This window comes from Dipodomys merriami, unplaced genomic scaffold (genome assembly GCF_024711535.1).
Source record: "Dipodomys merriami isolate MVZ:Mamm:240054 unplaced genomic scaffold, mDipMer1.0.p SCAF_121, whole genome shotgun sequence".
Lineage (NCBI taxonomy): Eukaryota > Metazoa > Chordata > Mammalia > Rodentia > Heteromyidae > Dipodomys > Dipodomys merriami.
In genome coordinates this window covers 1,864,813-1,889,792 of record NW_027202505.1, presented here as the reverse complement: position 1 = coordinate 1,889,792, position 24,980 = coordinate 1,864,813, and the positions used below count along the sequence as shown (strand labels likewise).

General features: G+C 46.0%; 1 protein-coding gene across 4 annotated transcripts in view; it reads left to right on the top strand.

Moving 5' to 3' along the window:
* The window catches only part of LOC138823650 (lysine-specific demethylase 4A), a 54,149-nt gene that overhangs the window by 16,684 nt on the left and 12,485 nt on the right, over nucleotides 1-24,980 (top strand). For all 4 annotated transcript variants that reach the window (XM_070017103.1, XM_070017104.1, XM_070017102.1 and 1 more), the window contains 11 exons: nucleotides 180-229; nucleotides 1,161-1,264; nucleotides 1,645-1,782; nucleotides 3,273-3,517; nucleotides 5,143-5,342; nucleotides 7,468-7,838; nucleotides 14,751-14,871; nucleotides 20,892-21,073; nucleotides 22,809-23,013; nucleotides 23,631-23,707; nucleotides 24,323-24,378. In XM_070017103.1, coding sequence (XP_069873204.1) covers nucleotides 180-229; nucleotides 1,161-1,264; nucleotides 1,645-1,782; nucleotides 3,273-3,517; nucleotides 5,143-5,342; nucleotides 7,468-7,838; nucleotides 14,751-14,871; nucleotides 20,892-21,073; nucleotides 22,809-23,013; nucleotides 23,631-23,707; nucleotides 24,323-24,378 — 1,749 coding nt within the window. The remainder of the gene's footprint in view (nucleotides 1-179; nucleotides 230-1,160; nucleotides 1,265-1,644; nucleotides 1,783-3,272; nucleotides 3,518-5,142; nucleotides 5,343-7,467; nucleotides 7,839-14,750; nucleotides 14,872-20,891; nucleotides 21,074-22,808; nucleotides 23,014-23,630; nucleotides 23,708-24,322; nucleotides 24,379-24,980) is intronic.

Below are 24,980 nucleotides of genomic sequence, written 5' to 3'. Positions count from 1 at the left end.
TGGACACATTATAATATGTATAATATATGTATTCATACCCCATGACATTTCAGTATATGTATGCAATGTGCAGTGATTAGATAAGGGTAGTTGGCATGTCCCATCACCCGAGACATTAATCAAGCTCCTTAGTTCCTATCATCCTCTGCCCAGTGTCTGATGCTCTTATTTGGTTGCAGGTACTCTGTTCCACCTGAGCATGGAAAACGGTTGGAGCGCCTTGCCAAAGGTACCATGCCTTTTCTGGGTATTGGATGGATCCTCCTACAAACTGCTTTCTGCTCAGAAGTATCTGTTGTCTGTGGTCTGTGGCCTTTCTTAGGCTTGCACTGTGTGTATCTGTGAGCTCATTTGCCAGATTGGCTACCTTAGCAGAGCTAACTAGATTCTTTGCTCTGCCTAAGAAGAAATGTTGTCCTTACTTCTTTGACTTTTTTTTTTTTGTTCGGTCGTGGGCCTTGAACTCTGAGCTTAGGCACTGTCCCTGTGCTCTTCAGCTCAAGGCAAGCACTCTACTGCTTGAGCCTTAGAGCCACTTCCAGTTTTCTAGTGGTTTATTGGAGATAAGAGTCTCACGGACTTTCCTGCCTGGGCTGGCTTTGAACCGAAATCCTTACATCTCAGCCTCCTGAGTAGTTAGGATTATAGATATGAGACACCGGTGCCTGGCTTTCTTTGACTCTTTTTACTGGCATTTCTTCCCAACCCTCCCCAGCCTGGGTTTCTTTGCCCAAGGAAAAACATGAGTCATTTTGGTCATGGCTCTTCGGCCAGTACTTCAAATATTAAAGCCAGTGTTGAGTAGACCTGTTCCTCTAGAGAGTCTATTTTGAGAACCGTAGGGTAGATGTGGTTACGAAGCCTGAGGGTCTGATTTTAGTATTTCAGCACTAGAGAAAGTCCTAGTTTTCAGACCTCTGTAAGAACAGAGGCAGCTTATATAAATGATCCCAGTCCTCCAAATTCAGTTTGACTATGCAGACAGTGCCCTATTGGAGTGAGCCCAAAGGCTCACTGCAGAATTTTAGAATGAGCCCAGAGGATCATTTGTCACTCATCCTTCTTCATCCAGATAAGATACACAAGTGTGAAGTGACTCTAGGATTACAGAGCTAGTGTGGAGCCCACTCATTAACCTAGACCTGCTTTTTTTTGTTCAGGCTTTTTCCCAGGAAGTTCTCAAAGCTGTGAGGCTTTCCTCCGCCATAAGATGACCCTGATTTCGCCTCTGATGCTGAAGAAATACGGCATTCCCTTTGACAAGGTAAGCTGATTTTACATATGGAAGTTAGTAGATTTACATCAAAGCTACCTTTTGTGGTCTTTGCTTTAGTTGGACCCTAGTTCATCACTTCATCTGGTGGGATTTCATCTAAAAGTGGGTCTGATGTGATCTGGTGCTGGGGGAAGAAAAGTCAGGTCCCTTGCACAGGGTTAGTATGGAGGAAGGTTTCATTGTATACAGTCTTGTTTGCATCTGATGTATTTAAGACTTTGTTTTTTACACAAGACAGAGACACTGCTCATTTTATGCCTCATTCTTGCTTGCAGAGTTAATAGTGGCAGAGTCAAAGTTCAGGCACAAGCCCACTTCTGTAACTTTCTGTCATGTATAGCGGCTGTTTTAAGTCTGTTCTTCTTTAGGTCACTCAAGAAGCTGGAGAATTTATGATCACTTTTCCTTATGGTTACCATGCTGGGTTCAACCATGGCTTCAATTGTGCCGAGTCTACCAATTTTGCTACCCGTCGGTGGATTGAGTATGGGAAGCAGGCTGTGCTGGTAAGTCCTAGTGAATTCTTCCTGTAATACCATGACCAAGGGCATTTGGGTGAGGCCATTGATTTTAGGTGCATTGTCTGGGGTCAGGATGTGTCTCTTAACTGCTGGAATTCAGAAACGGTTACTCACAAAGAATTTTTTCTGTGTGTTCCATTTTAGAAAGTATGAAATAATGTTCCACACTTCATTCATCAATAAGAGCATACCTGTGTATAGTATTTGCTAAAGTCCTTCTGAGGTCCCCATTCCCCTCCATCCTCCCATACCCCTTTTTATTTTGACAGTATTGGACTTGAATTCAGGGCTTAAGGCTAGCACTCTACCACTTGCGCATCAGCTCTACTTCTGGCTCTTTGCTGGTATATTGGAGATAGGAGTCTCACAGACATTCTTGCCGTGGCTGGCTCTGAACCATAAGCAATCCTCAGATCTCAGCTTCCCAAATAGCTAGGATTATAGACGTGAGCCACCAGCTCCTGGCTCCACTCCCTTTTCTTTCTGCAGTATTGAGATTGAATGAACCCAGGGCTTTTTAAAATTGTATTTTGACACAGGGTCTCACTAAATTTCCTGTGCTGGCCTCAAACCTGGAATCCTCCTGTCTCAGTCTGGGATTAATTGTAGATTTTGCCACCATGCCTGGTTAGACTTTGCTTGAGAAATCCTGAAGGGTTTATGTATATTACAAGCAAGCAGCAGGATTGGACCTGTTTTTTGTTGTTGTTGTTGTTTTTGTTTTTTTTTGGGTCTGGTCGTGGGGCCTGAACTCTGGGCCTGGGCGCTGTCCCTCAGCTCTTCAGCTCAAGGCTAGCGCTCTACCACTTGAGCCACAGTGCCACTTCCAGCTTTTTCTGCTTATGTGGTGCTGAGGAATCGAACCCAGGGCCTCATGCATGCAAGACAAGCACTCTACCACTGAGCCATCTTCCAGCCCCCCCCCCCTTTTTTTTTTGTGCCAGTCTAGCAGTTTATGCTTGGGGCCCAGGCATGGTCCCTGAGCTTTTTTTTTTTTTTTTTTTGCTAGCACTCTATTAATTGGCATTTCTGGAATTTTCTGTGTATTTGGTACTGAGGAACCGAGCCTAGGGCTTCATGTGTGCTAGGTAACCACTCTACCACTAGACCCCATTCCCAGCCCTAGGGTTGGACCTTTAATGCAAGGTAGTAAACGGGCTGTTGTGATCCTGGCTTGCATAACTCCAAGCACAGGTGGCTGTTACCTTTCTGGGCCCTGGGTGAACAACGCAATTCTAACCGATCATGCCCAGATGAATCCACCCCTCTGCCAAGAATTCTCAGCTTTTTTTTTTTTTCTGCTTCCTTCATGTTCAAAAGCTCAGCAAAGATAAGATCCCTTTAGTCTGTAAACTGAAAGAGTGTGGTCTGAAACCATATCATACTTTTTTCTACTTGGAAGAGGGAGGGTGGGATGGGATGTAGGTGGGGTGGGAGCAGGTAAGATATGCTCACCTGTGGATTCCTTGTGGCAGTGCTCCTGCAGGAAGGATATGGTGAAGATCTCCATGGATGTGTTTGTGAGGCGGTTCCAGCCAGAAAGGTACAAACTTTGGAAAGCTGGGAAGGACAGCACAGTTATTGATCATACTCTGCCCACGCCAGAAGCAGCCGAATTTCTGAAGGAGAGTGAACTGTCCACAAGAGCTGTGAATGAGCAGTGCCCAGAGGAGGACATGGAGGGGATCGAGGATGGAGAGGAGGGGGACCTGAAGAGAAGGTAATTGGGAGCCCTGTGCGGTTGCTGGTATCTGGGCAGCTCCTATAGCCTTCTACTCCTATAGCCTTCAGAGAGACTGTTACTTATTTATTTTTTAATTGGTTATGGGGCTTGAACTCTGGGCCTGGGCACTGTCCCTTCATTCTTCAGCTCAAGGCTAGTACTCTACCATTTGAGCTATAGCACCACTTTCAGTTTTCTGGTAGTTTATTTGAGATAAGCCCAGGTTGGCTTTGAACCGTGATCCTCAGATCTCAGCCTCCTGAGTAGCTGGATTACAAGCATGAGCCACTGGCACCAGGCTCAGAGATAGAGTCACACCTGAGGGAGTTGTCTTCTGGCAAAGGCTCCAGAGCCTTTAGTCTTGTCTTGAACTCAAGGCTTTGTGTTCTCTCTTGGCCACACTTCTACTTCTGTCTCTCTCTTTCTTTCTTTCTCTCTTTTTTTCTTTTTCTCTTTCTTTCTTACTTACTTTCTTTCTGCTGATTAATTGGAGATAAGGATTTCAAGGAGTTTTCTGCTAAGGCTGGCTTCCAACCATAATTCTCCGTCTTATTCTCCTGAGTAGCTAGGATTATAAGCATGAGCCGCCAGTGCCCAGGTCTCTAGAGCCTTTAGACCGGAGTATTCTAGCTCTTCCTGTGGCTTTTACTTAGAAATGAAGATATGCAGCTTGTAGAGGGCAAGAGGTGCAAGGCATGCAATGCAGGGCACTCCTGCCCCCCAAATTGATTTCTTTCTCAGCACATCATGGTTGGTGTTTTTTGGCGGTAGTGTTAAGGCTCAAACCCAGGCCCTTGCTAAACAAAAACTTTACCACCAAGCTATATCCAGGTGCTTGAACTCAGAGTCTAGGCATTATCTGAGATTTTTTTGCTCAATCCTAATGTTCTATCACTTGAGCCACAACTCTACTTCACGCTTTTTTGTTAGTTGGAGATAAGAGTCTCATGGACTTTCTTGTTTGGGCTGGCTTTGAACCATGATCCTCTGATCTCAGCCCCCTAAGTAGCTAGGATTACAGACATGAATCACTGATGCCTGTCCGAGTGTTTTATAAAGGAGAACTTGGCCATGTGTAAAGCTTTTGAGGGCAAGAAGGCCTGGAGGGCATTGACTAGGTATGTAGTACAGACCTGGAATTATATATGTTTCTTTGCAGTCTTCACAACAAATTTGCAAGGTGAGTGGAGGTAACCTGTATTTCTTTTTTTTTTCTTTTTTCTTTTGTCAGTCATGGGGCTTGAACTGTGGGCCTGGGCCCTGTCCCTCAGCTCTTCAGCTCAGGCTAGCACTCTACCTCTTGAGCCACAGCACCACTTCTAGTTTTCTGGTGTTTTATTGGAGATAAGAGTCTCATGGACTTTCTTGCCTGTGCTGGCTTTGAATGCGATTCTTAGATCTCAGCCTCCCGAGTAGCTAGGATTACAGGCATGAGCTACTGGTGCCCGGCTACCTGTACTTTCTAGATGACAGAATGAACAGTGAGGTCCCTTATCTTGGGCCATATAAGCAAGAAAGAGTTGGCCCAGGGTTTTGGTTCTTGCCATGTATTATGGGTTTTATGTGGATGTATGTGAGTATGTGGGATAGGTTGGCTCTTACAAGTTTTTTTTTCTTTACAGCCTGGCCAAGCATCGTATTGGGACAAAGAGACACCGGGTTTGTCTCGAAATACCACAGGAGGTGAGTCAGAGCGAACTCTTCCCCAAGGAGGAGTTGAGTTCCGGACAGTATGAGATGACAGAGTGCCAGGCTGCCCTCGCCCCAGTGAGGCCCACCCACAGCTCTGTGCGACAAGTGGAAGACGGCTTACCCTTCCCAGGTGAGTTATGATGCTTTTTCCACACCCCTGTCTGTTCCATGTTCAAGACCATATTAAATGCTCCATCAAAAATAATAGGAGTGGGGAGCTGGGAAGGTGGCTCAATGGTAGAGTGCTTGTCTCGCCTGTGTGAGGCCCTGGATTCAATTCCTCAGCACCACAAAAGCAGAAAAAGCCGGAAGTGGCGCCGAGGTTTTAGCAATAGAGCACTTAGCCTTGAGCTGAAGAGCTGAGGGACAGCATCCAGGCCCAGAGTTCAGGCCTCACAACCAACCCCCTCCCCCCCCCCCCAAAAAAAAATAATAATAGGAGGGGGCCAGGAAGGTGGCTTAATGGTAGAGTGCTTGCCTAGCATGCATGATACCCTGGGTTCGATTCCTCAATACCACATACACAGAAAAAGTTGGAAATAGCTCTGTGGCTCAAGTGGTAGAGTGCTAGCAAAAGAAGCTCAGGGACAGTGCCCAGCCCCTGAGTTCAAGCCTCAGGACTAGCAAAAAAAAAAAAAAAAATAGGAGGAACCAGGTTTGGGAGCAAACCTATGATTGGTTTGTGAGGAGTATGTAGGGAAGACTAGGCATAGAGGGAAAGCTCATCCTGCTGCCTGGCAAGGAGTGAGGAGAAAATGGAAGACTTTGGTATAGGTGACTCCTAGGAGATAAGGCAGGCAGATGCAGCACACAAGAGAGGAGGAGCCTGGCAAATGCCTGGTGCTGGGAAGCAGCATGATGACCTCCAGGTGAGCTGGTGGCGATGTCTGGCATTGTGTTTCCAGGAAACAACTCATAAAGAAGAATGAGAGAATATGGAACTATATGCCATCTAATGTTATTTATTAATTTTATTTTCAGATAGGGTTTATTTTCAGACTGTGTACCCTGGGGTGCCTGGAACTCACTATTATAGCCCAGGTTGGCTGTCATCTTTTATTTTTCCTTTTATTCATTTATTTTTGCCTGTTCTGGGGCTATCCCTGAGCTTTTTTTGTTCAAGACTATATAGTGCTCTACCACTTGAGACACAGCACCACTTCTGGTTTTTTTTGGTTGTTGTTTCTTTGTTTTGTTAATTGGAGATCAGAGTCTCATGGACTTTTCTTGCCTGGGCTGGCTTCAAACTGTGATCCTCAGATCTCAGCCTCCTGAGTAGCTAGGATTACAGGCGGGAACTACCAGCACCCAGCTTTTTCTTTCTTTTTTATTTGGGGGGGGTGTCCAGTTGTGGGGCCTGAACTCTGGGCCTGGGTGCTGTCCCTTAGCTCTTCAGCTCAAGGCGAGCACTCTATTGCTTGAGCCACAGCGCCACTTCTGGTTTTCTAGTGGTTTATTGGAGATAAGGATCTCACGGACTTTCTTGCTCCGGGCTGGCTTTGAACCGAGATCCTCAGATCTCAGCCTCCTGAGTAGCTAGGATTACAAGGCGTGAGCCACCGGTGCCCAGCTCCTTACTTTTGCTTTTTAATTGGTACATAATATTATATGGTTTGGGGTACAGTGTGATAATTTGATGTGTGTACGTGGTGTACAACGATCAAGTTGAGGAGGTGCCTATCATTTTAGGATTTGTTCACTTAGAGTATGGGGGAGCCATGTGTCTGAAGAAAGTGGTATGTCTGAGTAGTCATTCATATGATCACTGAGGGTGGTTTTGTTTAGGAGTGACTTGTCTTAGTTTTGGTCAGGTTGAAGAAATTTGTTATGTCTGCTGGCAGACTCATGGATTCAGATCCTGGGGCTGAGTTGACTTCTCAGCAGATTTTCTAGCTTGGAGTAATTGTGGCTACTGAGTGCAAGCTTGCATTTTCTGCAAGAGACTTGCAAGGAAGAGGCAGCTGCCATTTGCTTAATAGCTTGCTGATGTGGTTTTGTATCACCTTATATCTGGGAATTAGATTTTGGAGCCCTGAAAATAAGTGGTAGCATCCTCATCTGACAAATAGAGGAAGAAACTGGAGGCCTGAGCAGATACTTCTATCACACAATGGCCTCATCAGTGACAGAGCCTGGGTTTGAAATCAAGTCCCACTTACACTTATGTGTTTCATGCTTTCCCACTCTGCCCTCATGAAGTACACACGCACAGGAGGAACTTGGCTTTGTCTAATGCAAATACATTGGTGTTTTAGATTACTCTGACTCGACTGAAGTCAAATTTGAAGAGCTCAAAAACGTCAAACTAGAAGAGGAAGATGAGGAAGAGGAACAAGAGGCAGCTGCCCTGGATCTTTCTGTGAATCCTGCTTCCATAGGAGGACGTCTTGTCTTCTCCAGTTCCAAAAAGAAATTTTCTTCTAGCATGGGATTCAGTTCTTCTCGAGATTCTGCCTCTTCTGATTCGGAAACCAGCGATCTTCTTTCCTGCCAAGCTCAGGGGCAAACAGGAGTTCTCACCGTGCACAGCTACGCCAAAGGGGATGGCAAAGTGACTATGGGAGAGCCATGCATGAAGAAGAAAGCTGGTGCCCCCAGAAGTATCAGTGAACAGGAGCTGGCCACGGTATGGGCGGGCTCTGGGCAGTGGTATGGAAGGCATCTTGTGAAAGAGGGGGTCCTGTAGAGTAGATATGCTGCAGATTATAGGAGGGCAGGAGAGAGATAACCCTCTCTACCCCTCCACTTCTCTCCTGGAGCTCCAGCCTGCATCATTTGATGATTACGATCTTCTAGCTTATTCTTGGCTGGAATTTCCTTTTCTCCTTTCTGTGTATGACTGTGGGTCCCGAGGATTACATTATAGCAGTACCCTTAGGGACAGCGGCAGATCTTCAGCCCAGTTGGATGCCCACTAGTGTGGGCAGGAACCCTTCCTCCATCCTCCTTGTCTTAAAATTGCAGTGGTTCAGGAGTTCTGGGATGGCCTTTCTTACCCTAAAACCTAAGGGTATTCTTAGAAACTTTAACTGTGCTGTGGAGTCCCAGTGGATGGTTAATGCAGCCTCCTTTGGAAATCTGATGGATTCCCAAAGCTGTAAATTCAGGCATCCTCCTGGAACACAGCCTCACTAGAAGCTATTTTCTGTTGGGTTTATACAAATTGGATTTTGGTGAGTCTCCCACGGAGAGGAGGGGTGCCAAGAGGCCTGTTGGCTATAGCTGTCTCCTTCTCTTCTCTCTGGCCTTATGGCCTCCAGGGGCCTCGTTGCATTATGGGATAAAGATGGCACACAGTAGAGAGCCCTTGAGATTCTGTTTCCTTATGTTTACTTTTTGAGTTTTTTTTTTTTTGTGGGGGCGGGGGAACTACAGATTGTGCAAGCTAAGCAACACATTCTACCCTCACCCCTAATCTTTCCTGAACTTTTTTTTTTTAATTTAAATTTTTTTGTCAAGGTGTTGTACATAGGGGTTACAGTTACATAAGTAAGGTAGTGAGTACATTTCTTGTGGAACTTGTTGCTTAACTTTTTTTTTTTTTTTTTTGGGTCCGGTCGTGGGGCCTGAACTCTGGGCCTGGGCACTGTCCCTCAGCTCTTCAGCTCAAGGCGAGTGCTCTACCACTTGAGCTACAGTGCCACTTCTGGCTTTTTTCTTTTTGCTTATGTGGTGCTGAGGAATCGAACCCAGGGCCTCATGCATGCAAGGCAAGTGCTCTACCACTGAGCCACCTTCCCAGCCCTTGTTGCTTAACTTTTTGAAAATTTTTCTCTTGAAAGTGTGTGTGTTAGCCAGGTGCTGGTGGATCATGCCTATAATCCTCTGTAGGAAGCTGAGATCTGAGGATATTGGTTCAAATCCCGCCCAGGCAGGAAAGTCCATAAGACTCTTATCTCCAGTTAACTACCAGAAAACCAGAAGTGGAGTTGTGGTTCAAAGTGGTTGAGTGCTAGCCTTGAGCAGAAAAGCTCAGGGATAGCACCAGGCCCTGAGTTCAAGCCCTACAGCCTACAAAAAAAACAAGTGTGTGTGTGTGTGTGTGTGTGTGTGTGTGTGTGTGTGTAAATGTTTGAGTATTTGGCTTGCGTTCAGTGTATTGAGGTAATTCTTAGTTTTTTTTGTGTGTGTTGGTTGTGGGGCTTGAACTCTCTGTCCCTTAGCTCTTCAGCTCAAGGCTAGTGCTCTACCACTGGAGCCAAAGCGCCACTTCCGGCTTTTTTTGCTTATGTGGTGCTGGGAAATGGAACCCAGGGCCTCATGCATGCAAGGCAAGCACTCTACCACTGAGCCACCTTCCCAGCCCCAAAAGCCAATAAATTAACAGCCATCTTTTTTCCCTATCTGAATTTTGAATCAGTTAAATTATAATACAAGAATCAGACATAAAAGCGTAGGATGTCACATGATAGAACAAAGTAGCCACTACCTTACTCAGACAGGTGACCTACACTGGCTAGCCCCTTGTAGGAGCAGATATTTTCCTCCCAACTTCCATGTGGTGAGAGCAAGTGGACCAGACAGACAGACATGTGTTCTACCACTTGAGCCACAGTTCTACCACTTGAGCCACAGCACCACTTCCGGCTTTTTTTGGGTAGTGTATTGGAGATAAGAGTTGCATGGAGCTTCCTGCCTGGACTGGCTTTGAACTGCAGTCCTTGGATGTCAGCCTCTTGAGTATCTAGGATTACAGGCAGAAGCCACTGGTGCCTGGCTAGAAGTTCTTGTTAGGTGAGGCTGCTTTGAAAATGTGAGGTCCCAAAACAAGATTGGAGGACAGTTGGTTTTCCCTGCATGGACCAAACCTCAGCATGGACATTGGCCTTGACTCTGGGTGTTGCTTGCTAGGAGAGGGAACAGAGGATTCTGGAACCTTGCTTCTCAGTTCTCCTTTAGGCAGGGGCCTGGAACACCACCAACTGTCAAATCCCATCTGCCCACTGAGCATTGGGGCCAAGCTCATCACCCCTTATTAAGGGTGGTGTTGGTACTTGCCCACATGCCACGCTAGGAGGTTGAACTGGGATTGGAAGCAGCATTTCCTGTAATGTACTGAGGGGATTTAGAAATGGAAACGCATCCCAGGGAGGGGCAGCACTTGGAGGGGAGGGTATGGAGGATTTAGATGGAAGATGAGAAAGTATAAAAAGATAGGTATTTGAAGGCCCGGTGCTGGTGGCTTACGCCTGGGATCTCAGGAGGCTGAGATCTGAGGACCATGGTTCAAAGCCAGCCCAGGCAGGAGAGACCGTGAGACTCCTATCTCCAATAAACCACCAGAAAACCCGGAAGTGGCGCTGTAGCTCAAGTGGTAGAGCACTCGCCTTGAGCTGAAGAGCTGAGGGACAGCGCCCAGGCCCAGAGTTCAAGCCCCACGACCGACAAAAAAAAAAAAAAAGTTAGTTATTTGAATAGACCTACCTATTTTGCTCAGAGAAGTGGAAAAGAGAGATGCCAGGGACTCCAGGCTTTTTTCTCTGCCTAGTAGTCATATCTCATCCATCTATCTATATAGGACCCCAAGTACCTGGCTACAGATGCTGGGTATATAGGAGGCACTTTGAGTAAATCTTGGACAAAGTTGTCTTCCTGTTGTGCCCAGACTGCATCTGCTGTTCTTGACCCTTGCCTCCTTAATCTCTCCCCACCTTTGATCCTGTTAGGAGGGGTGTGTGTATGTGTATATGTTTGTGTGTGTCTGTCTGTCTGTATGTGTGTGTGTGTGTCTGTGTGTGTGTGTGTGTGTCTGTGTGTCTGCGTGCACGGCACCCGCCCCCCCAGTCCTAGGACTTGAACTCAGGGCCTGAGTGCTTTTTCACTTAACGATGGTACTCTACTATTGGAGCTTGAGCCACACCTCTAGTTCTAGCTTTTTGCTGCTTTATTGGAGATATGGACTAAAATACCAGGCTAGCTTCCAACTAGGATCTCAAGGTCTCAGTTTCCTGAGTAGCTGGGATCATACGCATGAGCTACCAGCACCTGACTCCTGTTTTGTTTGTTTGTTTGTTTTGTTTTTATTGCTGCTGTATAGCAAGCTACCACAAAATCACACAAATTTCAATACATTACATTTCAGAAGTCTACAGTGGGTCTTGTTAGAATGAAGTTGTGGACAGGGTTGTATACTTTCCTGTGGGCCCTATGAGCAAAAACATTTGCTTGCCCCCTCCCAACTCCTGTCAGCTCTTCTCAATTTCTTAGTCTGTGGCTCTCATCCATCTTCATAGGTCCTGACATTTACCCAAGTCTTCCTCTTGTCACGTCAGGACAGCCTTTTCTCCATCCCTCTTCTGTTATTAAGTGTTGTAACGATTACATTGGGCTCACCAGATAATCCCAGATAATCCCTCCATTTTAAGGTCATCTGATTAACAGCCTAGATTCTCCTATGTCATATTAACATAATGTACTCACAAGGATTAGGATGTGGACATCTTTTAGGGACTGTCATATCTTAATATCTCCCTTTCCCAAGCTACTTTTCCTTTTTTGGCTGTGAACCATACTCACCAAGCTTCTATCGTTTAGAAGCCACTTCTTTCCCAAACTCTGGTTTGATTCCTTCACTCACTCTTCTAGAAAATGGGCTCCTTACCACCTCTCTGGAGGAAATTTTCTCAGAAACAAACACTTCCTTCCCAGTTGCCAAATGCTTGGCCACTTTTCTGCTCAGCTCTTCCTGCGTCCTTTGCTGCTGTGAATATCCCTGTCCTTGACACTGTCCTCCACTTGGCTTTCTTGAATTTCCCTTACTTGTGCACTTTCAAGTCTCCTTTCTTTTCTTTGTCCTCTGTCCCTAGAAAGCCTAGTCTCCAGTCAGTTTATCTTCCATCATTATTCCCAAAATTTTAATTCTGTAGTTTGATTATTTCTTTTTCTTTTTCTTTTTTTTTTTTTTTTGCTGTTTCTGGGACTTGAACTCTAGGCCTGTACACTATTCCTGAGCTTCTTCCTTTCAAGGGTAGCACTCTACCACTTGAGCCACAGCTCCACTTCCAGCTTTTTCTTTGATTAAATGGGAATAACACCCTCATGAACTTTCTGTCCAGGCTGACTTTGAACCATGACCCTTAGATTTCAGCCTTCTGAGTAGCTAGGATTACAGGCATGAGCATCTAACAGCTTTTTCTTTTGAGACAGGCTCTCTGTTTTGTCAGGCTAGCCTCTTATTTTTTTTTTTTTTTTTTGTTGTTAACTTAGCACTTCATATTTGTTTGACTAGCTTGCTTGGTTGATACCCTATGACTTGAGCCTTGACTCCAGTCTAGGGTCCCTTAACTCATGAACTCTTGATCCCCTTGACTCAGCCTCTCTTGAGTAGCTGGGACTAATTCTGAACATGATGCTCAAGATTTCAAATCTGGCTAGATGTGGTGGCTCATGCCTATAATCCTAGCTACTCAGGAGGCTGAGATCTGAGGATTGCCATTCAAAGCCAGTCCAGGCAGGAAAGACCCTGGGACTCCTATCTCCAATAAATCACCAGAAAACCAGAAGTGGCGCTGTGGCTGAAGTGGTAGAGCATTTGCCTTGAGCTGAAGAGCTGAGGGATAGTGCCCAGGCCAGAGTTGAAGCCCCATGACCGCCAAAAAAAAAAAGTTTCTCAAATCTAAATCTTTTGCTCCAAAGAACCATTTGGAAAGTAAAATCTAATTCATTTGGAAAAATAGAAATCAAAGTAAAGCTGTTCTGGTAGAATGGAGATAGAGCTCTGAGCTCTTCATCCTTAGTTCAGTGGAGGTTTTTGTGGGTCTTACTGAATATTTTCTTTTGTTCCTGTTTTTTGCTTTGTTTGTTTGTTTTTGTGGTGTTGAGGATTGAATGAACCTGGAGCCTTCCACATGCTAGGCAAGTACTTTGCCGCTAAGCTACATCCATGCCCACAACAGGCATTTTGAAAATCACTGCTTCAGACAAATCCAAACAGTGAGTTGAGTGCAGAGAGGCTGTGATTTGTAGTCTTCCTGGACCACAGCAGTAACAAGTCTCAGCCTCTTCACCTTACTCCTGTACACCACTACACAACACTTGTATGAGCCAAGATTGCATCCTGTCACAGTCCATTGCTTCACATTTACTTTCCTAGACAGGTCTTGGCACTGTGGTGCTCAGTGGACATTTGTTGATGAATGGGCACATAAACTCTGAATCCTGTTGGTAATATTTATGTTTTAGAGGGACAGGCTCTATTTTTCTTGAACATGGTCTGCACAGAATTTGTTTTGTCTTAGGATCCCAAGTACAGTTCTCTAGTGGCTCCTCACGTCTGTGGACTCAGGGCACCTCTGCAGAGGTGGCTGGGAAGTGCCACCACTTCTCGGCAGCACCCTGCGACATTTGTTTTTGTCATTGCAGAGTGGCTTTTTTGCAGGCCTCATTTCCTTGCTTAATGGCTTTTGCCAGCCTCACATCTCCTAATGTCAGTATAACTAAGTTTTAAGTAAGTTGATTAAAAAGAAACTCCTGCATAGCATTACTGAATGAATCCTTAGCATCCAATTCCTAATTATGTTTGTTCTGGTTTATGTGAAGGTGGTATGAGACCACCTTTCCTTCACAGCTAGGCCAGAGGTTTAGACGCCTTGTCCTGGTCAGTGTTGGGGAAACATCAGCTGAGGAATTAGCAATGTCCACAAGAGCTCAGGTCTCTCCATAGAGTGCTTTACTTGTTTTGGCTCAGGTGACCTGTATCCCTTTGGATTCCTTTAGGCTTTCATTCTGGACTGCCCTGCTGCCTGGCACATTATATAAGTTGCTCCTGACTCTTGGTCCAAGGAAAGGGGCACCTGGACTTTTCTAAGCTCACAAAGTTGCCTCATGGCAATGCATTTAAGGGGTAGGGCATCTGGCTCTTCTTTAGAGTGGGATTAGGTTTGCTTTTGGTATGTTTGTTTCAGGCTGCTCCAGAAAGGCCAGAAACCACATGTAAGGCATAGATTTTACCCTAAAATTCTAAAATAAGGGCTGGAAATGTTGCTTAGTGGTAGAGTGCTTGCCTAGCATGTATGAAGCCCTGGATTTAATTACTCAGTACCACATAAACAGAAAAAGCGTTAAGTGGCACTGTGGCTCAGGTGGTACAGTGCTAGCCCTGAACACAGAGAGGCTCAGAGACAGAACCCCTGCCCTGAGTTCAAGCCCAGGACTAGTACCCCCCCCCCAAAAAAAAAATCTAAAATAACCCAGATGATTAAGTTTTATTTTTGTTTATTATTTTCCATGTCCTTTTCTTCTTCCCTCTCTCCCTGTCACCTGGAGTGGCCTCAAAGTCAAGATCTTCCCAATCTGGACAAAGTATAGAGTGCCTTCCCAGTACAAAGGCCTTGAGTTCAGTCCCAGTAGTAAAATTCAGTCACTCAAACAAGCTAGACAGACGCCTCACTTGTAATCCTAGCAATTAATTGATATAAAATACAACAAAATAAAATAGATCCCTTAGCTCAGTCTCCCGAGTGCTAGAATTATAAGCTACAACCATGCCAGGCCTCCTACGTTGAAAGAAGGCCAGTTTGACTTCCTTTACTTTTCTCAGGTTGCTGATCGGTACATGTTTTCTCTGGAGGAGACTAAGAAGTCCAAGGGTCGCCGCCAGCCCTTAAGCAAGCTCCCACGCCATCACCCACTTGTGTTGCAGGAGTGTGTCAGTGATGATGGTAAGCCTGGCCCCCCCTGCTCAGTAGGAGGAATGCAGCCCACTGCACTGCGGCCTCTGACTGGACATCTGAAGACTGGGGGGAATGGTGGGTCTGGGGCTGAGCTGCTCTCTCAGATAATTCTGTACAGAGGATAGCTTTTACTTTTTTTTTTTTTTAATCTAATTTGCTAATTAGATTTCATTATCAGCTGGAGATGGTATGTGCCTTATACGGGATAATTGCATGCAGGTTCTTTCCTTTCTTCTCCTAGGAGGTACAAGGCTGAGTTTTCAGGATAGCAAATTCTGTCAATGATGCCAAGCCCTGTGCTGGATGTGTGGATACAAAGCTAACTAAGATATGTCCGTGCCCTCAAGACGCTCACAGGGTAGTGGGGCAAACTGACAGGTAAACAGATCTACAGAAAGGATGCCTATCCAGGAAGAGGGGACGGCATGAGCCACCATGGAGAAAAGAATAAGAGCATATATGCAGAGGAAGGGTTATTAGATCAGTGTAGCTGAAGATATAGGCATGGGTAGAGAGTGAGTGCTAGGATAGGAGGACAAAGGCTAGGTCAAGGACAGTGTTGTTTCTCACAGGCATTCAGGAGCCATTGAAATATTTGAGCCAGAAGAATGACAGGATCAGATTACCATTATAAAGACTGTTCCTAGAAACCCGGCGCCAGTGGCTCATGGCTGTAATATAGCTACTCAGGAGGCTGAGATGTAAGGATCGTGGTTCAAAGCCAGCCCGAGCAGGAAAGTCCGTGAGACTCTTATCTCCAATAAACCACTAGAAAACTGGAAGTGGCACGGTGGCTCAAGTGGTAGAGAGCTTGCCTTGAGCTGAAGAGCGCAGGAACAGCGCCCAGGCCCAGAGTTCAAGCCCCACGACAAAAGGAAAAAAAAAAAAAGACTGTTCCTTGCTTGGTGCTGGTGGCTCATGCTTATAATCATAGCTAGTCAGGAGGCTGAGATCTGAGACTCACAGTTAAAACTTAGCCCTGGATGACAAATCTGAGACTTTTATCTCCAATTAAACAGCAAAAAGCTGGAAGTGAGGTATTAGCTCAAGTAGTAGAGTGCCAGCTTTGAGGGGAGAAAGATAAGCAAAAGTGCAAAGCTCTTGAGTTCAAACCTCAGTACCAGCACAAGAAAAAAGAAAAGAAAGATTGCTCCTAGTGATTGTGGCTTGAGGATGGCTTTGAGAAGCCCAGGTGGGCTTTTGGAATGGTGCTAGATTGGTGGTAGGAGGGCTGGGAGAAGGGAAGGTAGTGAAGACACTGTTGGCTGGATTTAGTGACTGGCTCTGCAGCTGAGAGTATTCTGTGAGGGAGAAAGGTGAGTTGATGATTCCCTCCCTCCTTTGTTTGTACCTTTGGTTGGCTTTTGGAAGCCTGAGTTCAGTTTGTCTGTGGAGAATGAGACTTGAGGGAAGTGCAGAGTTATAGCTTATCTTTATTTTAGAGTAAGGGAAATCACTTGTGAACAAGGCAGAAATGGAGATGGCTAAGCAGGAGTTGGGCAGAGGAAGGAGGGGATTCTGAAGGAGAGAGACATGAGCAAGGAAGGTCAGGAAGTGTGGCACTGACACTTAGGGGAGTGTAAATTCTGGGCTCCAGAAAGATGAGCCTTGGCTCAGATGTTAGTGACAGCCCCCACTCTCACAAGAACAGAGACATTTGCATTCTTCACTAGTGCTGGTCTGTTCCCTATCCTGTTTATCCTTTCCTTATCTGATGTCAGAGCTCCATCTCTGCAGGTTTCTGTAGTAGAAACTGAGAACTACCATGAGAACTTAGTAGGGAAGCAGACATAGAGGTCCTGAAGTCAGTGAGAGTGTCCAGACCAGGTCCTAGGAGTCATGAGTCTGTATTCTAGCCCACCCAGGAGTTTCAGCCTAATTCCATGATTTCTCCCTCAAATCTATGTTACATGAAAATTACATAGATTGTAGAAAACTGGAAAAGCAGAACGGGTTATTAAAGGAAAAGATTGGCCGTATACCTACCCTTAAAAATAACACTGAACGTTTTATGCAATCTTTCTTTTCCTAGACAAACATAAATTATGTCCAGGTATTTTTTTAATAACATAACTGAAAATAAAATATAATATGACTTCTCAGGAAATGTTCCACTGTGGCAAATTAAAAGAATGTAGACATTATGTGTTTAATAGTTATTACTGGAACATGTCATTATAAATCCATCTTTCTCTCATTGGCTTTTTTTTTGCCAGTCCTGGGGCTTGCTTCAGGTCACATGATCACCAATTGGCATCTCCCAAGGAGGAAGTCCCCTAAGTATACACTAGGCTGCAACCTTGTTACCACATAAGTAGTATCTCCTAATGTCCTCCTCTGGTCTACATCTGTCTTTTACTGCTCATCCTAGAATGTGTTTAATAGCTTTTCAAACTTGTCCTTTAAATTAATATAACTAAAGAAGGGTCACATTGTTTTTGGAAGTTAGCTTTCCTTCCTTCCTTCCTTCCCTTCCTTCCTTCCTTCCTTCCTTCCTTCCTTCCTTCCTTCCTTCCTTCCTTCCTTCCTTCCTTCCTTCCTTCCTTCCTTCCTTCCTTCCTTCCTTCCTTCCTTCCTTCCTTTCTTCCTTTCTTTCTTTGTCAGTCATGGGCCTGAACTCTGGGCCTGGATGCTGTCCCTCAGCTCTTCAGCTCAAGGCTAGTGCTCTACCACTTAAGCTACAGCGCCATTTCCGGTTTTCTGGTGGTTTATTGGAGATAAGAGTCTCACTGACTTTCCTGCCTAGGCTGGCTTTGAACTGTGATCCTCAGATCTCAGCATCCTGAGTAGCTAGGATTATAGGCGTAAGCCACCACCACCCGGCCCTCTTTAGTTTCTTTTAGTGTAAGATAACACTTCCCCATTTCCCCCTCCCCTCTCCCTTTCCCACGTCCCAGGCTGCCCTTGAATTCACCACCCATCTGTCTCAGCCTATTGAGTACTAGAATTGCAGGTGAGTGCCATCCATTGGGTCTGGCTTCCCCCACTTTGGTTGTTCTACCACTTGAGCCACAGTGCTACTTCCAGTTTTTGAGTGGTTAATTGGAGATAAGAGTCTCACAGGGGGGCTGGAAAGGTAGCCCAGTGATAGAGTGCTTGCCTTGCATGCATGAGGCCCTCAGCTCGATTCCTCAGCACCACATAAGCAGAAAAAGTCGGAAGTGGCGCTGTGGCTCAAGTGGTAGAGTGCTAGCCTTGAGCTGAAGAGCTGAGGGACAGTGCCCAGACCCAGAGTTCAGGCCCCACAACCAGCCAAAAAAAAAAAAAAAAAAAAAAAGCCTCCCAGGAACTTTTCTGCCCTGGCTGGCTTTGAACCATGACATTCAAATCTCAGCCTCCTGAGTAGCTAGGATTACAGTCATGAGCCACCAGTACCTGGCTCTACCACTTTTTTTTTTTTTTTTGCCGGTTGTGGGGCTTGAACTCTGGGCCTGGGTGCTGTCCCTCAGCTCTTCAGCACAAGGCGATCACTCTACCACTTGAGCCACAGTGCTACTTCCTCTACCACTTGTTAAAAACACATTTTTTTTTTTCATTTGAGGCATAACATTTTTAGTGAAATGCACACATCTTGACTCTAAGGCTCTGTGAAGCTTTACATATGTAAACTGTTAAAATTTCAGTTCCTGTAATTTTTACTTAACAATCTGAACATTTCCCCTCGTCTTTCAGTATTCACATATGGAATGGTTTGGGCCACTTTTGACTTTGCAAGTGGAACAGATGTCAGTGTGCTAAATTTTTAGTTGTCATTGTGAGCCTGTCTTTCTGTTTCTTCTACCCTATCTTGCTCCCTCTTGTTTAGGCCAGGCCTTGTGACTGAACCTGAACAATGGGGCTTTTACCGGCTGGTTTTAGTTGTCTGCACTGGCCTCCTTACGCTACAGTGGCCTTCCCTGAAGCTGCACACAAAAGCTGCCAGGTCCCTTTAGAGTCAATATGACTGGGAAGGCGAAGTAGAAAGCCATTTATCTGTGTTGGCCCTACAGTCATCAGAAGTGAACAAATGGGTACCTAGTGCAAGAGCCTGTTCTGGGCTGCTTTTGTGGAATGTCAGGAGCCCTTTGGGAAGTACTTTTGTCCAAGGAGCCAGCTCACCGGAGAAGTTGTAACTGGGGGTTGTTCGTGTCTGCACGGTGTTGCGTGAAGATTCCCTCAGTGTTCCCTCAGATGCCTCGTGGGGCAGGGCCAGTCTGCTGTCAGTCTCCACATACGTGGGCTCGGTTTGACTACACTTGGCAAGGAAGATTGTGGCAGATGTAGCTTCTCTTCCCCTTGTATCACAACAGCAGTCTATTTTGGTATCTCCGTCTGCTTGTATCCCTCCCTCCCTTATTCTAGGTCTTTGGAACTATTATGGGTTTCCCGTAATCTTCGATCTTCTGTGCACTGGATGGGCTGTGCACCTTTATCTCTTTTGTCTTGTTTTGTGAGCAATCTTCTGATTTCCATTCTGTAGTGAGATCCATTCTTCTGGGCAGGTGGACCAGGAGGGGAGTTGCCCTGTGCAGAGTGGCAAGGACTGATGACTTGTGAGTCCAGATAACTAGATAATATAAGAGAGGCCAGGATTTGTGTTGACCAGGGCATCGTGAAGGGCAAACAAGTTGGTAGTTTAAGCTTTGCAGACTTATTTGTCTCTAGGATCCTCATGGACTTTTCTCTATTTCCCCTGGGGGTAGTGGACAGAACTGCTATTACATGTCTACAGACATGACATTACATTTTTAATATAAATTTTTATTATTATAAAGGAATTGTACAGAGGGGTTATAGTTACATAAGTCAGGTAATGAGTACATTTTTTTGTTGTTGTTTTGTTTTGTTTTGTTTTTTGGGTCCGGTTGTGGGGCCTGAACTCTGGGCCTGGGCACTGTCCCTCAGCTCTTCAGCTCAAGGCTAGCGCTCTACCACTTGAACAACAGCGCTACTTCTGGCTTTTTTTTCTGTTTATGTGGTACTGAGGAATCGAACCCAGGGCCTCATGCATGCAAGGCAAGTGCTCTATCACTGAGCCACCTTCCCAGCCCCAATGAGTACATTTTTTGGACAATGTTACCCCTTCCCTCGCTTTCTTAATTTTTCTCTTCCATACCCACCTACACATTGTATGGTTTATTTTCCACATGCTGTCTAGTGAGTACTCCTGCTGCATTTGTTCACACTTTGTCCCTCCATGTTTATGCCCCACCCTCTTATCTTTCCAAAGACAAGACAAAAGGAAAACAAAAATGACAACAAAGAAAAAACCTCGTTTCCATTTCCTGGAGTTCATCTCAGTAAATATTTTATGATCAGAGGCACATAGGCATTATGCCTTTGTGTTCCTCTCCTAAGAGTATCTTCTTTTGGTCTCACTGTGTGTGAATGCCTGTATAATTTACCATGCATGAAATTACATTTTATGACTAGGAAGAGGATTCATCTTGAACACATGACTCTGCTCTTCTCTGAGGCAGAGCCAGGAGGAATTGAGGAGCTCTACCCAAAGCAGTCAGCTGGCCCCTGGACTTTCTAGAAGGACCTTTCTAGAAAGTCTTGTCCAAGGACCGTGATATAACAACCTGAATCTTTGCCAATTCCCTATTAATTTCTTTTCCTTTTCTCTCCAGCTCAGCTAAAGGGGAAACTTTAAAAGGGGACGGACTTACTTAACATGTTGGCATTCTGGAGGCAGCAAATCACAGTTTCTGGCATGACAGTGTTTAACTGTTCTGCCCTTGGAGAGAGCAAAGGGTTGAATATGACAGCTGTTAAGTGGAGCAAAGTGGGCCGAGCTCTTGGGCAAGAGGAAGCGTAGAGATCACAAGACAATCTGACTGGATGAAGGTAAAGGCAGGGCTCCCCATACCTTCAATATAGGCATCGAAGGAGTCTGTTGGCAATAACTGCTGTTCTTGGCCCTTATTACCCTTAGGAATCTTGAGTCCAAAGTTGAAACCAGCAATCCTGGCATAGCCTGCCATGTGCCTGGCTGGGGCTAACAGCTACTCTGTTACCTCTTCTAGAGACCTCTGAACAGCTGACCCCTGAAGAGGAAGCTGATGAGACAGAGGCCTGGGCCAAGCCCCTAAGTCAGCTGTGGCAGAACCGACCTCCAAACTTTGAAGCTGAGAAGGAATTCAACGAGTTCATGGCCCAGCAGGCTCCACACTGTGCCGTCTGCATGATCTTCCAAACTTACCATCAGGTTGGCTGCACCTTCTACTTGGTGTCCTCATGTAGAATCAGCAGTCAGAGGAAGCTAGATTTATTTGCTTGCTCATAGCTTGCCCCTGATTCTCTTGAGGGAGTCTTCTTTTCCCTGGTATCTCTATCCTCTCTGGACCTTGGCTATCTTTTGACAGGCCATCACCTTAGCTTTTTACTTGAACGAGTTTGGAGTTAGTGTAGCTCAGGCTCCCCTTGCACTGGATTGAGCTCATCAGACGTTGCTGTTTGCAGAGCACTTCACTTTTCAGTTATCATCCTAGTCCAGCTGTCTGTCCACGATGTTGCTGATTGTCTGCAGTCGTGGCCAGTCAGGGAATAAGACTGGAATTTCCTTACCACAGTAGTCTTGACCTTCAAGGGATCAGGTCCTCTTGTGTTGTCACCCTCTTTACTTTCTCCCATTGTTGTGGTGAGGATGGACCAGAAGGAACTAAGGCAGAGTAGAAGCGAGGGGTGTGATAGTAGAAGAGTAGGAAGCATGAATGCTGGGGTCAGCTCTGCCTTTTCTATATGCCAGAACATTGACGGCTGCACCATCACAGATCCCTTTGGGTCCAGCTCTCTAGGAGGCCAAGAAGGCATTCATAAAGCAGTAGGTGCCAGGTGATAAACGCAGGCTCAGCCAGGACCTGCACAAGGTGGCAGGCAGCTAAGCAGCCCTGTGGTAGCATGGAGGGGCTCCAGCTGAAGGATGGAACTGTAGACCAACTGTAGACCAATTTTATTTCCATGGACAGAAAACATAGCCAAAGGACTGTGTTTTCCATTGCTTCTAAGGGAAGCAACTGGCCTGGTTCTTTTTTTTTTTTTTTTTTTTTTGGGTCCGGTCGTGGGGCCTGAACTCTGGGCCTGGGAGCTGTCCCTCAGCTCTTCAGCTCAAGGCTAGAACTCTACCACTTGAGCCACAGCACCACTTCCAGCTTTTTTCTTTTTGCTTATGTGGTGCTGAGGAATCGAACCCAGGGCCTCATGCATGCAAGGCAAGCGCTCTACCACTGAGCCACCTTCCCAACCCCATGGCCTGGTTCTTTTCATCAGCAGCTCTACTAAGTCAGCACCAGAGTTTCATCAATGGCATAGGCCCAGAGGTTGATGTGTTTCTGGGCTCTGTTCTTGGAACAAGGATAATGGTGCCATCCAGCGGCAGAGCCAGCAGATATTTGCAGGCAGTGTCGCTTTGCCAAAGGAAGTGTATGTGGACATAATGTTCTTCCATCGAGGGGCCCTGGGCCAGGAAGCACAGGTGGGGCTCCAGCCATGTGATAGAGCTACAGCTCAGGTGACCTGCTGACATGAACTGGCAGAAGCAATCAGTGCTGGTCCATTAGGGGCATCTGCTCCGAGTGCTATCTCTGAATGGGGCCACTGTGTGATACAGCACCAGGGGGAACCCTCAGTAGCAGCCTTGCTGCTAACATCTCAGTGCATTTTGTTGTCACTTGGTTTGAGAAGATTGAAATCCCAGTTGCCTCTTACCTCTCTCCCTCTTCTCAGTTGTCCCCTAGAGGCCTTTGTTTGATGCTGCAGTGAGAAATTGAATTTGAGTCATTAGAGGTAACTTCAATTAGTAGCTCTGGGATAATGGCTGGGCACCCGGGAGCTATAGTCGTAGTCACATGAGTGAGAGAGCCAGCTTTCTGCTGATGGAGCAGGTGGAGAGCTGAGAGCAGGGATGTGTGTTCACTGTGCTGTGTGTTCTTCTCTCCCCTCAGGTCGAGTTTGGGGGCCTGAGCCAGAACTGTGGAAATGCTTCCACATCCGCTGCCCAAACACAAAGGACCAAGCCATTGATTCCAGAAATGTGCTTCACCACAACCGGCTGCAGCACAGACATCAACCTTTCTACTCCTTATCTGGAGGAAGATGGCACCAGCATGCTTGTCTCCTGCAAGAAGTGCAGTGTCCGGGTCCATGCCAGTGAGTTTCTCTCACTCTTCTCTCCTGTACCTGGAGCATGAACCTGCTCATAGGAGGTGTTTACTATCTGCTGGCCTCCTTCCTCCCCCAATTCTAAGGCTGCTTACGTGGTATTAGAGTGTTGTTGCTGACTGATAGCTTTCCTGTGATGCTAAACATCTCTACTTGAGCCAGTTAACTCTGCTACTAGGCATTTGTACCTGTGACTCCACAATTTTGGGCTTTGAGTCCTGCTGACAATGATCTAGGATTCTGGGGTTTCTATAAGATTTGATATTTTGGGGACGTGGTTTATAGAAAATAATTGCAGCTGGGCACCAGTAGCTTATATCTGTAATCCTAGCTACTCTGGAGGCTAAGATCTGAGGATCTCAGTTCAAAGCCAGCCCGGGCAGGAAAGTCCATGAGACTTTTATTTCCAATTAACCATCAGAAAATTGGAAGTGGAGTTGTGGCTCAAAGTGGTAGAGCTAGCCTCGGGCAAAAAGAGCTCAGGGAGAGCGCCCAGGCCCTGAGTCCAAGCCCCATCACCAACAGCAACAACAACAACAAAAATTACAAATCCATTTGGACTCTAGCCTTCAGGTTTAATTTGTTATATTTGGTGTTCTTATCAGGTTGCTATGGGGTTCCCCCTACAAAGGCTTCTGAAGAGTGGATGTGTTCCCGGTGTTCTGCCAATGCCCTGGAAGAAGTGAGTACTTCCACACTCTTCCTATTACTTATGGGACAAGTTCAGGGCCAGCCTTTTTCATGCTGGACTTACTTCCTCAGCAGTTTGCTAGGACCTAGTACTCCATGATGTCAGAGTGCATTGTGGGAATAAGCCCTGTGACCTTAGATGTATGCTAACCACTTGCAGCAGGGCATGAAGTGATCTAGAAGCTGGGTTCTAATTTCCTTTCACTGTCTTCTTCCTCCTATTCTTCCTCCATTTCCTCTTCCTCTCCTCTATTCTTCCTCTTCTTGCTCCTCCTTGACAGAACCAAGTGGAGGTCCTCCTGTTGTTAACAATCCCGAAACTCCCTTGTTCACCCTTGCCCCTGGCATCACCTGTGCAGGGAGCAGTTAGCCCTGCAGCCTCCAGCTCATAGAGCCGCTCTCAGGACTTTACTCACAGTTGTTAGGAACAGTGTTAAGTCAAGTGATGCTTGATGCACTTTGTTCCTGAATGGCTTCTCTGTCTCTTGCCTCTTACACACTACTGCCTTGGTTGAGGTTAGGGTTGCCCACAGGAAGTCATGAGGAGAGCAGATGGGATATTAATGACTTGGTGGTAACCCCTTTCCTCCCACTCTCTTTTGGGCAGGACTGCTGTTTATGCTCATTACGAGGAGGGGCCCTGCAGAGAGCAAATGATGACAGGTAAGTTTTCTGAGCAGTCTGAGATCCAGGCTCAGTTCTGAAGTAGCATGCAGAGGTTCCTGGGGTTATGGGTGCTTCAGAGTGACTGAAGAGCTGAGCAACACAAGATGTGGAGACTTTTTTTTTTGGTGCTGGTCCTGGGGCTTGAATTCAGGGCCTGGGCACTGTCCCTGAGCTTCTTTGGCTCAAAGCTAGCACTCTACCATGTGAGCCATAGTGCCACTTCCAGCCTTTTCTGAGTAGTTTATTGGAAATAAGAGTTTCCTGGACTTTCCTGCCTGACCTGGCTTCAAATTATGACCCTCAGATCTCAGCCTCCTGAGTAGCTAGGATTGGAGACATGAGCCACCAGCACCCTGTTGGAAACTCATTTTTAGCAGTGGGTTGCCTAGGGAGACAAGAAATCCTAGGTTCATTTGAGACAGACATGTGAGTAACATTCTCCTTTTGAGGGGCTCAGAATGGACTCAGGAGAGAATGAAAACCCTATAAAGTGGTGCTATATAGTAGTGAGGACATTGACCCTGTCAGAGCTGGGAACAGTGTGCACAAGTGGCCACTGCTATGGGCTAGGAAGTAACCCTGCCCTGGTCCAGTCCTGC